At 40.5% G+C, this 13,737-nt stretch overlaps 1 protein-coding gene across 4 annotated transcripts in view; it reads left to right on the top strand.

Moving 5' to 3' along the window:
* The window catches only part of CNOT1 (CCR4-NOT transcription complex subunit 1), a 63,706-nt gene that overhangs the window by 15,546 nt on the left and 34,423 nt on the right, over positions 1-13,737 (top strand). For 3 of the 4 annotated variants that reach the window (XM_009290783.2, XM_019474996.1, XM_019474995.1), the window contains exons 12-20: positions 835-1,075; positions 2,644-2,763; positions 3,879-4,001; positions 4,233-4,384; positions 8,938-9,088; positions 10,455-10,656; positions 11,046-11,192; positions 12,326-12,450; positions 13,295-13,581. In XM_009290783.2, the coding sequence (XP_009289058.1) occupies positions 835-1,075; positions 2,644-2,763; positions 3,879-4,001; positions 4,233-4,384; positions 8,938-9,088; positions 10,455-10,656; positions 11,046-11,192; positions 12,326-12,450; positions 13,295-13,581 (1,548 nt within the window). The remainder of the gene's footprint in view (positions 1-834; positions 1,076-2,643; positions 2,764-3,878; positions 4,002-4,232; positions 4,385-8,937; positions 9,089-10,454; positions 10,657-11,045; positions 11,193-12,325; positions 12,451-13,294; positions 13,582-13,737) is intronic. The other variant, XM_009290784.2, reaches the window with a different exon arrangement.

Here is a 13,737-nt window from a genome sequence, read left to right as displayed (position 1 = left end):
CATAATACCTGAAAATGTACTGCCAGCTCTTGCTTTTACTGGAGTCTTCTGGTTGTCTGGAGAATTTCTGCTGATGTATTTTGGCAGGTACTGTGAGCTGAGAGGAGGGGATAGACAAGGTATGAATATAAATCTGTCTTTCCCAGGATGACATTAGAGAAACTTGCTCTACTTGTCTGAAAGAAGTCCTGGGATTTAAATAGTAACTTTAAATAGCTGTTGCTGAGTTACTGCATAAAGCTGACTGGTGTGACTTTCTGAGCTGACCTTTACACCCCTTCTTTTGATATAGCTGTGTAGCTGATTTCAGTGAAGATACTTGCTTCTGTTTCCATTGTATGGCCCAAAATAGGGAATTGGAGGATGGGGAATACAGGCAAATTGGGGAAGGTGGCAATGATTACTTTGTCTGTAAAGCAGACAAAACGAGTAGAATATCTTCACTAAGTTTCACAGGTGGGGACTTGGAGGTGTTTAAAAAAGTGTATTCCATTTCTGGAAGTATGTTTCAAGCTAAATTATCCAAGTGACCCACCTCAAGCTGAATTTTTTCAACATCAGCTTTCAATTTTCCCTCTTCCCTAACAGAATCAGAAGCTCTTAAGCTCTTAAATTGGTTTGTTTAAAAAAAGGGAGTTATTTTTCACGGTTGAGAATGGTCTTGTAGGCTTAATTGTATGTGATAAGAGCTGCAATATCAGGTTGTTTGCAGTGGGCATTGCTTTATATCATCTTACAGTTGTTGCTACAAAATGCTTGAATCCAGGATGCTGTGAGCTAACTACTTTGTAACTTTTTTCGGGGGTTGTCTATTTGTTTTTTTTCTTTTGTTAGGAAGAGCCTGGATTTGATTGAATCTCTGTTACGATTGGCAGAAGTGGGACAGTATGAACAGGTTAAGCAGCTCTTCAGTTTTCCTATCAAGCATTGCCCAGATATGTTGGTATTGGCCTTATTGCAGATCAACACGTCCTGGCATACCTTGCGCCATGAACTCATCTCCACACTCATGCCAATTTTCCTTGGCAACCATCCCAACTCTGCCATCATTTTGCACTATGCATGGCATGGACAGGTAAGTATTTTCACTGGATTGTGCCTGTAGTTTGTTCATGTAGCTGAAAGCTTGTTAAATGGGTTGAACAGTTAGAACAACAATGCTTGTATTGGTTTATGAGCTGGGTAATTTAAAACCCTAGAGGTAAATTATCAGTGGTTTATGCAAAATAATACAAGTTGTCTCCTCCCCGTCTTGAAGCAAACTGTTGTGATTTGATTTTCTTTGGGGAAATGTATTCAGAACAAAGAAATAATGTTCACTGAGAAAATATTCCTGGAAATAACCAAAGTTAAGACACCAAAGTTAAGTTAGACTTTTTTAACCTTTCAGTTTTAACCAAAGTTGACCAAAGTTTGATTTTTAAAAAAAAAAACCAAAACATAAGAACACCAAAAACCTCACAACAGCAACAACCCCCCCACCAAACTCTCAACCTCACGCATTTAAAGTGTAGAAACTTAAAGCAGTAAGAGGTGAGGAGGTTTAAACCAACATAACCTCCGTTGTAGTTGCTAAAAGATGGAGGCTATTCTAGGTATAAAGAAACTACTTACACTGTAAGTTTTAAGAGTCTAGGGTGTTTTCTGAAAACTTAGGACTGGCTGCTGACCTGTTTCAAGGAGAGCTTCCATGTAGAGACAGGGTAACTATGTATGCAAATCCCATGCTTTTAATGGGCAAACAAGTAGGCTTTTATGGATTTGCTTTTGGTATGGCCTTCATTGTGTCCACTGGTAGTTAAGCAAATAGGAGTCATAAGAAGAAACTTAAGACAGAGGAAGCCTCTGGGGTGGGAGGGAATCTGCATTAGGAAACTTCTTGCCCTGTTCAAGTAAAGTAGAGTTAATGACTAATAAAGCTTGACCTCTGAGGTCTTGGTCCACATTCACTGCAAAATTAAGGCTATTTGCTAGCTGAAGTGCTCTGAACATTTTATATTTTTCCTTTAAATTGGAGAATGGCGGGGTGGAACAGAAGTGATGTGCTTTTTGCATAAGGTCTTGAAATGGCAGAATATGCAATTTTTCCACAGGGTAGGCTTCAGAATAAAGTACGAAATGATGGCTGCCGTGTGACATGGTGCCATTCTACAACTTGAGGATGTTTCACTTCCCCAGATGAGGGAGCCTTTACCCAAAACCTTTGCTGCCATCAAAATCTTAGTTGTGTTGTAGTTTAAAATTGCCCCTGTGTGAGCAAAGAGCTAGATACTGTTTTCCATGTTAAGGTGTGACATTGCAATTCTCACTTCAGGACACCGTGTCAGGCATAATGTTTTGTAATTGATTTGCATATTCCAAAAGCAATTTCTCTACAATTGAGAGGAATTAGACCTGTACAGTGGTAGGAAAGAGATGGGGATGTACATACTTACCACTTGTAGTCATTCTCATCCTTTAGTTGTAGCTCCTGGATAGATTATTATGGCACAAAAAGAGCCTAACTCAGAAGCTCAGTTCTGAAGCTAAAGAGTAAATATGTTTGCATGTTAAGCTTTAGAGGGAAAATATCCTACTTAATGTTCACATAGTTGATCCTTTTCCTAGAGGCATGAAGTACAATCCTAATTTAATTCTCCTTAGGGTCAATCTCCTTCGATTCGTCAGCTTATCATGCATGCAATGGCAGAATGGTACATGAGAGGGGAGCAGTATGACCAGGCAAAATTGTCACGTATTCTTGATGTGGCGCAAGACTTGAAGGTGAGTTTTGCAGAACACTGCCATTATTTTCTGTCTGGTGTCTTATGCAGACTTGGTCATCTTTTAACAAAGGCTAAGCTTATCTTAAATGTGACTAATTTAGTAAGGATTACTTTGTTTAAGCATGTCTGAATTCAGTTGTTGCTGCTGTACCTCATCTTAAAAAAAAAAAAAAAAAAAACCAACCAAAACCAAACAAAAAACCCCCAAAACCAGCCTATGTTCATGTGACTTTAAGTGCTCTTCAGCTGAGTTGTGGTATCCCACTACAGATGCTTTCTAGCCTGTCCAGTTGTGAACCCAAGACGTTTTACTTGGTGTTTGCAGTAGAGTTGGTTATCGTGGCTCAGCTGACAAGTAACTTGGGAAGCAGTGTACTAGAACTGCTTGCTATGTGAATGTACTGTAAATCCAGGAAGAGCTTTGACTGTTTTAACCATGAATACCATTGAAATGGGAATGTAGAAAATATCCTTCAGATATTTGTGCGAAGGTGGCACTGCTAAGCTTAATGGAACGGGGATTTCTTAAGAATACTACTACTTTTCAGTTTACACATTCACAAAAGACTGGAAGTTGTGACTGACTTCTTTGAGGCCATTATTGCTTCCTAAAAGTTAGATGCAAAATAATTAGGTGTCTCAAAGTGCAAGAGCACCGACTGCTGCTTGAAGTCAGTTTTGTTGTAGCAGTTACCATGTTCAAAGATGAACACTTTGAGCAGATATATTCAAAGTGGCTCTGAAGGAGTTGAGGTCTGTTTGCAGGGAGATGCTAGGCTCTCCTGATTAATTCTGTTGCAATATCAACTTGGTAGCTCTCAGCCACTTGCTGGTGGATTTTCATATAGAGGAATTTAAAACTGTCAGCACAAGGTCGCTTCAAAGAAGGTAGGGTCATGATTTCAAATGAGAGCTCTTGCTTATTTGTCTCATGAACGAGCTATAAGTAAGTGAAGCTGATGGTACCAATCTTTTTGTTGACAAAGAAAGCATAGCAGCAAGTGATAGCAAGACTTCTTTACTAAAAAGTATATGGGGATTGGAAAGAAAAGAAAGGAGAAGGGGTATCCTTGTGTCTTCACTAGTAGTCTTCTGATTTTTTTTTTTCTTTAGGCCTTGTCAATGCTGCTAAATGGTACTCCATTTGCCTTTGTTATTGACCTTGCTGCACTTGCCTCTCGACGGGAATACCTCAAACTTGACAAATGGCTCACAGATAAAATTCGGGAGCATGGGGTAAAGCAGGATTTTTCTTTTTATTTCTGCATTCTATCAGTCACTACCTTAAGTCACTTTAACAATTTTATAAGTAGCTTTAAAGTTGCGGAAAGTGTCCATAGTCTGATAGTTCAACATTTTCACTGAACTATAATAGCTTAGTGCAATTCTCTCCATGGTGCAATTGCCAAGTTTGAAATAGTGGCTTGGATGCAGTTTGGGAGATTAAGGTAACATTTTTTTCCTCAGGAGCCCTTCATCCAGGCCTGTATGACTTTCTTAAAGCGAAGATGTCCATCTATCCTGGGTGGCCTTGCTCCAGAAAAAGATCAGCCCAAAAGTGCTCAGCTTCCTCCAGAAACCTTGGCAACTATGTTGGCATGTCTGCAAGCTTGTGCTGGGTAAGGATTATATTGCTTACGCCAAATGTGTTATCTGTTTGCAATTTGTTTGCTGGCACATGGTCACTGCTGGTTTGGAATTTCACATGGAGAGTGGGGTTGATGAGAGTATATAAGCTTGCAGGGATAGATTCAGTAGTATGTTTAACTTTGCTCTGAAACTTCTGTTGTAGGCTAGGTCACAAGCTTGAGAGTGTGTTCTTGTCTCTCTAATCAAACAGGTGAGGTGATCTTGGTAACTGGGGGATGACTGGTTAGTCAGATCCTGGGTTAATGACTAGATACAGGGCTGTAATTTGGACAAAGGATTATAGGCCATAACTACAGAATGGGACAGCATCTTGGAAAACAGTGACTGTATAAAGGATTTTGTGATTGCATTAAGCAAATGCCTCTGCGTGTGGTTACTATCTTATAGCAGAAAGGGCTAATGCAATCCTTATGTGTAGGAGAAAAGTGGTAAGCGGTGATCGTAATGTAATTGAGACTGAAACTAGATGTGTAACTTCTGTTGTCTTCATTTGAGACAGTCTCAAAGTATGGAAAATATCTAAGATCTTTTGCAGATCAGATTGTTTAGCTGAAGTGCAGAAGAGAAAAGTGTGGGTCCTAGAGAGCTGTTCTATCTGCTAGAGGGAGGGGTAGACTACAGAAAGGCTACTGGAAACTGAAATTGGACAAATCAATTTTTAAATACTGTGTTCACACTTAGTAAAAATGACTGAATGTTGTAAAATATTTGTGTTGTCACTTCTTAATGCTGTCAGATCAAGATGGTATTTAACTGCAGCAATATTTCAAAGATAACTAGGCGTAGCATAGTGTGACGTAGGAGCCAGAAAGACTGAAAGCTGGAGATGGTGCTAGTTTTGGTGTTAAATTTTGACATCAAAAGAGGCTGGCATGTCCAAGTGCGTGTTACCTGATCTAAGGCTTATATTGTGTCCCTTGGCTTAGCCAGCGTTGTCTTGAAAGATACAAGAAACATCTTTAAAGGTATCCAGGATGATTCATGGCTCTCATGTAGATACTAGGAAATGAGTATCAACATAGAATTGTCACGATGGGTATTTGAACTGGAAGGGAATTTGAGGTACCTGTAAGATTTCTAGGAGAAAGGATTCTCCTGATTTCTACTGGGACCTGTGCAATTAAACTTCAAAATGTGGTTGAAATACTGTTTCTGAAATACAATGGTCTAGCATACCTCTTGGACTGAAAAGACGGCTGTTATTTTTCAAGTCCAAGTGCATCTTCTGAGACTACAGTTCACAAATTAACTTACATTCATTATTTTGCATGCTACCATGTCCAGGTTTGAGGTTTAATAGTTAACTGTAGACTTGACTTGCATCTAATGTCACTGTGTTCTGAATCTTAATGTGTTACCAAGTTTTATTTATTCAATTAATGCCACTAGTTCTCTACTGGCACAATTCTCTCAGCTTTTGGTTTCTTTTTATAGCTACTTGTATTCCCTTTTATGCAAGAATGTGACCTACTTGCAGTCATTTTCCATTAGTTATTCTCTTTGAGCTTTAAAAAGAAAATGCTTGGATTTCTTTCATGAAGCAATTACTTTGATTAGCTTAGGTTTCAGTCACGAATGGAAGCAGGCGTTGTAAAGACTAGAGGATTAAAATCGCAGTAAATATTAAATACGTCTGGGAGGGTAGTTCCACTTCACTAGCTGAAGTCTGCCATCTCCTTAATCTGTTGATTTAGGAGCCTGCTCTTTAATTAGGCTGTAGTTATTTCTTGTCCTGTTTCGTGTCCAGGGAAACACTTTTCTTAGCCACGAGGACCCTGCATGTTCTGAGACTCTTTATTTTTGGTGCAACTTGTTTATCACTGGTGAGCACTGCAGTTGTGGTGTCACGTAGCAGTGAGGCTTCAAAAAGAAATAAGTGTTCCTTCTATTACTGAGTGTTTTTAAAATGAAGTCAGGGTGGTTGCAGGCACCACAGGCTGACCAAGCATATGATTTGGTAACAGATTGCTTATGAGAAATCCTCCCCTCGAGGAGCTGCAGTGAGTTGAGAGGGGCGGCAGTGCCTCTTCCATGCAGTCACGTCCAGCACAGTCCAAGTTTGTCAGCGTGGGGAATGGTCATTCCTTCTCAGTCCCTGCCTCAAGAAGGGAGGAGGCTTCTGGCTACTTGTGCCTAGGGAAATGAAAAGGCCTTTCCTTGCTTTGTAAAAATGGGTTAAAAAAAAAAATGCAAGAGGTGTGAACTTGCTATTCCAGCAAGCTGGAGCTCCCCTTAAGCTGACAGTTTTGTTCCTCTAGAGCTGGCTGGCTGTCGTCCCTGGCTCTTTTGTGTTTCAAAGTTCTCCTTCCTGCAGTTTTCCCCTAGTTCTCTTCTGGGAATGGCGCTGATTGGGTTAGATGCCCGAATACTTTTTCCTTAAGATCTAGTTATCAAATCATGCCCACCTACTTACTTCTTCATATCATTTGCCTCAAATGCAGGGTTTTTTGTGAAAACCTGCGGTTTTGTACTATCTAAAAAGATTGTGATGTTTACATCTTGATACAGCAGTGTGTCTTCTGACATGATAAAAAAAAGTTAACCTTCAATCTGTCTAGATGGCAGGACATAACATTAGTTGTTCGCTCCAAAGCATGAATGGCCTAACTGGTCACCATAAGTATCAAAGTCTAGGATTGTAACCCTGCCTTCATTGTGGGCTGCCATATTATCTATCTACAGCAGATTGGAATTTGTTTTACTGAAGCGTGCTATAGTATTTGAGCATAAAGACTGCAAATTTAACCACTATAAAATAAGGAGAGGGCAAAAGATTGAGGCTGGTAACCGTGTATGAACTCAGCTATTCAGTCCCCAGTCCCGTTCCCCGGTTAGCTGCAGTGCTGTATGATCTTGGAATGCCTCCTGCATCAGAAAAAGCTGTGCTGCCTGTTAGTTGGTCATACATACATTCAAATGTTGCGATTTCTGAGACTGTGGCGTTGGGGTGTAGGCAAATACATATTGTAGATACTGAGCCTACCGTGTGCCATGCTCAGAGCTCTGTCTTCAGGTCTGGTTGCACTGCCTCAAAACAGAAATCCCTCTGGGTTTTTTTTTTTGAAGGTAGGTTTCTGATCGCTTTTTGATACACACCTCCCCACGCCCCTTGCTTCTAAAGTCTTTGACGCTAGGCCCTAGTGAGAGGATGTTAAAGCATGTAAAGGAATCAGCTTGTGAAACAGTTGATAAAATGTTTGTTGCCGTGTATGGAAACGTGCTCACCCATGGTATCTTCTCAGGTTCCCCTGTCTGTCTTGGGCAAGCTTTTACCCACACTGTAGTGGAACACTGGCTTTGGAGAACAACTGGAAGCCCTTAACTCTGTGTAGACTGTAATGGGATACTTGCCAAAACTGAAGGCTGATCTGCACTTTGTTTTCCTGCCTTAATCATCAGGATGGTTCCTCTTTCTTTCTTTTTCCCCCTCATCCCAACAGCTGTGCAGTAAAAGCTTGTGAAAATTGAGTTAAAATGAGGAATCTCCAGACAAGGTTAACAAAGCTGCGTTGGTATAATAGCACCATTACAGGAAGGAATCTGCTGCTATAGGTGTCCTCACCAAAAAGGTAGAACTAAAGATCAGGAAAGCTGTAAATAACTGCTGCATTTTCCAAAAGGAAAATGTTAGTGTTGCGTTAGTATGTTTGTGGTTAGGTATGTCAGCAGCAGAGCTGGCTTTCCTTCCAGTTTGGGAACCTGGCAGTCAGACGTGGAATACTTTGGAAAGAGGTACTGACTGCTCGCAATTGTGCAATGACTTCATGCCTAAGTTTGAGTTCTCTGTTGGCTTTTGATTATAATTTCCTTGAATAGTTAGGTTTCCCGTCTCTGTTTTGGTTTAATGTTAGTGCGTGAAACATGTCTTTCAGTTTATAGACAGATGAATTTTAGTGAAGCAGGTGGTGGTATTTACCTCTCATCCTTTTTTGTCTTTGAGTGTGTAGCCCAAGCTTTACTCATGTTGTATCTCCTCTTTTGGAGAGACCTTGTGTGTAACGAGATTCAGGATGGGAATAATCATGAACGGTGAAGTCTGGTGACAGGAAGGAGCCTTGAGGAGTGGATTTGAAGAAGGGATTATAGCATTGTTTATTGTGTTTTAATTCATGAGGCTGAGCTGTATATAGCCTATAATGTGGACAACAGCAGAAAAAGACTGGTGTAGATAGTCTGCTCTTCTGAGGACTGTTGGAGCCATGTAGGTACATATCCCAGCTTTCTGTTAAGTCATTACTTGTTGGGGTAACTGTAAAGCAGTATTTGAATTCTTGAAAACAAAGGAATATTCTATTGGAGATGAATTTTTAGAACTACAGTTTAAAATTTTCTATTTCTAAGCTGTTTCTCTTGGGACATGCTCTAATGCAAGTTTTGCAAATAACAATGTAGCTTCTGCTGGGGTTGTTTTGCAACTTCTATTTGTGAAATGTGGCCCCAATTTCTGTAGGAAAACCAAGTAAGTTAGGAGCCTTAGTTTCATGAATGCTATATGGCTTACTATCCTACTTCCCTGTTCTAGGAGTGTTTCTCAGGAGCTGTCAGAGACGATCCTCACCATGGTAGCTAACTGCAGTAATGTCATGAACAAGGCTAGACAGCCACCACCTGGAGTCATGCCAAAAGGACGCCCGCCCAGTGCTAGCAGCTTGGATGCCATCTCTCCTGTACAGGTAGACAAATAACGTGCTGCATTTTTAGAAGGTGGTGTTGATTTAGCATTAGTTCTGCTGCACTATTTAAGCCCTTTCAGCAGGACTAAGTAAAACATCATCTGGCTCCCTTAGTTTTTATGTTTGCATGTCTGGATAACTTATAACTACAGAATAATGCCTGAGGGTTGTAGTCCAGAACTGTCTTTCACTTCACAAATGGCTGTAAGAAGTAACTGAGGTATAGCAGAATGGGAGCACTGAAGAGGGATAGAGATTTGGTTTATTTAAAATAACTGAGGGTTTCTTTTAAAGTGCTAAAATTTACTAAGACTTTTGAGAATTAAGCACTGCCTTTGAACCTGATGTGTCTTGTTTGTAGCTTCACGGGCCAAGCAACAGTGCTAGAGCGTAAGGACTTGTTATAACTGGGGCTCTTCAGCTCTCAACTGAACTGCTCTTTTAAAAACAAGGTACATTTAAGTTACTCCCTGCCACTCATCATCCCTTCCTCCTCTGGGAGCAACACATTACAGACAGGTTTTGCTTCTAGCAATTACATTCAATGGCAGATTTTAAAATGGTAAAAACTTTTTCATGTGAAATAGTGGCAATTCAGCATTTAAGAATGTCTGAAGCATCAGTAGATTACGTAAACTGAATACAGAGAGCAGTTTCCTTGTAAATTGTTACTGTACTGAAGTTGTTCATCAAATGTACCAAATATCTTGGCACCCTGCTGCAGATAAATGATGTGAACAAATAGAGCAACAGATGTTAGTCTGTAGCCATGCTATCTTTTGGGTAGATAACAGTTTTCTGCTGTCCCTAGTCAGGAGCTCTTAATTTATTGCTTTGTCAGCCAGTACTGTGCCTTCCCTCCTACTCATCACCCAGGTCTTAATGCTTTTTGTTGAAGACTGCATTCAGGTATTTAGCTGTGAAAAGTGGGCTTAATGGGATCCTTCAGACAGTCAAAAATACTCTGTAAGCTTGATATGAAATAGCCTTTGTAAGTCTCGGGGAGGTCTGAGGTCACAAATGGCAGAGCGTAAACTGCTCTAGTAGAAAAATCTACGCACCGCTGCTTATTAGCGTTTACTGTTGTGTTGCACTTAACTAGAGACTGTGGAACAATCGACCTTTCTGTAAAACCTCTGATAGAATAGGATTTTATGGGATTGTAGAAGAAAAAGTGAAATCGCATTTTGTAGACCAACTGATCTTTTGGGGCGATCTGGATGACTTCAGAATTTAAAGTAACCATGCAGAAAAACTCTTCTAGGAATGTTTTTTTATATGTAGCTGCCTTTATACAAAACCTGCCAAAAGTCAGCTTGATTGCGGTTTATGGATGTCTCTGTATAATCTTCCTTTCTTCATTCAGATCGACTCGCTTGCAGGAATGGCATCTCTTAGTTTAGGTGGCTCGGCTGCTCCTCATACCCAGAGCATGCAAGGCTTTCCTCCAAACTTGGGCTCTGCATTCAGTACTCCCCAGTCACCAGCAAAAGCGTTCCCCCCTCTTTCCACCCAAAACCAGACAACAGGTTTCAGTGGCATCGGAGGACTCTCTTCACAGCTTCCAGGTACTGCTGTCTGGGTGGAGTGGTTTGTATTTTTGACGTATCAGAGCTAACGCACTATTGCCATGGTTGGAAATAGTGGACAAACAGCTGTGTGTTGTGGGAGGGGATTATACAGTTCTCGCTCCTAGGTCGCTGCTGAAATAGCACTTCAGAATGTTGCAGCTGCAATAGGTAAAAAGTGTGAGAGTCAAGTGTGAGTGTTTGGACCGGTTTTTAGCAGCATTGTTTTAGGTTGGGACAGAGGTGAGGAATTGCTTGAGATAAAACTGCTTGATATTGGATAGTTATGAGGCTGTATAGCTCTGAGTTCTTGGAAATGGCAAGTGCTGGGAGCGCTAAGTGCATACTGTGAAGGGTGCAACTGAGGTGACCAGCTGTTTGCTTTTCAGTAGGTGGTCTTACTACGGGTAGCCTGACTGGCATAGGAACCGGAGCCCTGGGCCTTCCTGCGGTGAACAATGACCCATTCGTGCAAAGGAAGCTGAGCACATCTGGACTGAACCAGCCTACATTCCAGCAGAGTAAGATGAAACCTTGTAAGTGGTAGTGTTGTCTGTGGCTGTGAAGTGTGACTGTGGTCTGCAGTTAATCTGCATTTCCTTCAGGGGAGGCTTGGATCTGTAGGTGGTAAATGTTAGAAATGTGGCTCTTGTATTATGCCACTAGTCTGAAAAAGGTGCTTCTAAACTTCTATACTAAAAGCTTGCCAAGTGGCCCAGGGAGGGGTTAAAAAAAGCTGTTAGTGTAAAAATATAACATGTTATGGATTTGCATGAACAGTGTGTTTTGTCCTTTTTTTTGTTGTGCTGTGTTTTGAACAAAAGCGTTGTCCTGCTCTTTACAGAGAATTGTATGCATCTGGTAAGAGGGTGTTTTTGTTTTGTTTGTAACAAGCTTAAACAAAGCTACCTGGGTAAGGTCCTGTTGCAGCAGAGAACTTGACAGGTGAAGCAGTGAATTAGACTGCAACATTGGAAAGAAATAAGGCTAACATAAGTCAGTGGGAGTGTGGTTTTTGGAAGGAATAATTTGGTCCCTGACACTGAGCCATTATCCTTAACTCACGCCTCTGAAGTATGCTCACAATGAAATGTTTAAGCAATCAAATGTTGCCTTTAGGAAGCATAGCCATATGCTAAACCTTCAGCATTGCTGTTATTACATATCTCGGTCTCCTTTGACAGCTCCTCCATAAAAGCAAAGTTACTGATCTCTACAGATGTACGGTAGAGGTGGCTGTAGTGACCATTGGTTTATATTTTTGGGCTTGAGCATTCAGTATAAACTTGGTTGGAGCTCACTGGCTGGCCTGAAAGTTTGTGTGAAAGTTTGTCTGCATGTTAGTGTTGTGTAGCATGCTTTATTCTAGCCTGTTCTGCATTCATTTGGTTTAGGCGTCAGTTGAGGTTACCTTGGGATGCAGTGGGTTCTAGGAATACAACAGTATGAGGTTAATTCTATCTTGGGATTCAGTTCTTTTGCATAAATATAACATATTGAAAACAGATTTTTAAATAACAATTCCTGTCTACTAGAAAGCTTAAATATCCTGCTTTTCAGGAGAACTAGCAGATTTTGTATGGATTGGCGGAAGAGTTGAAAAGGATTAGATGAAATCCTGACTGCCTCATGTTGTTCTGAGCATGATACCTCTCTCCTTTTTTAACAGCTGACTTATCTCAGGTGTGGCCAGAGGCTAATCAGCACTTTAGCAAAGAAATAGATGATGAGGCAAACAGCTACTTCCAGCGTATTTACAACCATCCACCACATCCCACCATGTCTGTAGATGAGGTGAGTTCCCTTCTGTAGCAGTTGCATCACCTGTCCGGAGACTTGCTATAAAGTTGGTAGTAATTACTCCTTCGTGCATTAGTTGTAGTGGAAGATAATAAAGAGCTAGTGGTAGATGCTTGCAGCATTGCTTTTTTGCTTGGTTGAAATTGTATCTTTCTAAGGCAGCATGCTTTCAGAGTAAACTTGCAGCTGATCACTACATTCAGCTTTGACTTCTGTGGACTGATGACTTTAGATGTCTAACGCTCCTAAAATGATGCTAAGTGGGAAGAGTTCAATGTGGAGTGGAAGCTTGTGTGTTCAAAATAAGTGCTAAAGAGTGCCTTTAAACAGTCTGTATAAATTACATGTATCTTGAATGTATTTATTTTTAAAGTGTCTAAAAATGACTACAACTTCTAAATATACGAAGGTGTCCTACGTTCTACCTTCTGAGCTTCGATAATTATTTTGGTTAGTCTCTGAGAGCCATTATCAGTCTGATGTACTTGCTCTTTGAAGTACTTCAAATTTACTTTAATTGTGTGGTTATAAATTATGGAAGACACTGAACATGAATTTTCATTTTTCTAATTTTGAAGCAATGGAGTAGGCGGTCACAAAAAAGTTTTATGTGAAGACAGTTACTTAAAGGGGAGAAAACTAAAGTCTGAAGAGGAAGCTCATTGTAGTGATGTAGTGTCTACTGGCTAAAATGAGGTTTTCTTGAAGCAGTTATTTTGTGGTCCAGCTTGTGGTAGTGCAATTTACCTTAGTAGGTGCAAGCGCTCTTGAAACCCGAAGATGCAGAAGGGCTGAAATAAAGCCAATCTGTTGGTAACGATTTCCAATTTCTTTGTAGGTCTTGGAAATGCTGCAGAGGTTTAAGGACTCCAACATTAAACGGGAACGAGAAGTATTTAACTGTATGCTGAGGAACTTGTTCGAGGAATACCGTTTCTTTCCCCAGTACCCAGATAAAGAGCTGCACATAACAGCCTGCCTCTTTGGTGGGATAATAGAGAAAGGACTGGTCACTTATATGGCATTGGGCCTGGCCCTGCGCTACGTTCTTGAAGCCTTACGAAAGCCTTTTGCATCCAAAATGTACTATTTTGGTATTGCTGCACTAGATAGATTTAAAAATAGGTGAGTGTGTTTTTTTGTAATACTTGTAACAGTACATGTAATGTCTCATTAACCTTGAACCTGCTTTACTTATGTGGTACAGGATTGCTTGTATGTGTTAGAAATTTACACTTCTCAACTTCAGGATTAGTTTAGAGATATGCTGAGCTGAAACAA

Source organism: Aptenodytes forsteri, unplaced genomic scaffold (genome assembly GCF_000699145.1).
Source record: "Aptenodytes forsteri isolate BGI_AS27 unplaced genomic scaffold, ASM69914v1 Scaffold14, whole genome shotgun sequence".
Classification (NCBI taxonomy): domain Eukaryota; kingdom Metazoa; phylum Chordata; class Aves; order Sphenisciformes; family Spheniscidae; genus Aptenodytes; species Aptenodytes forsteri.
This window is presented reverse-complemented; position numbering and strand designations above follow the sequence as displayed.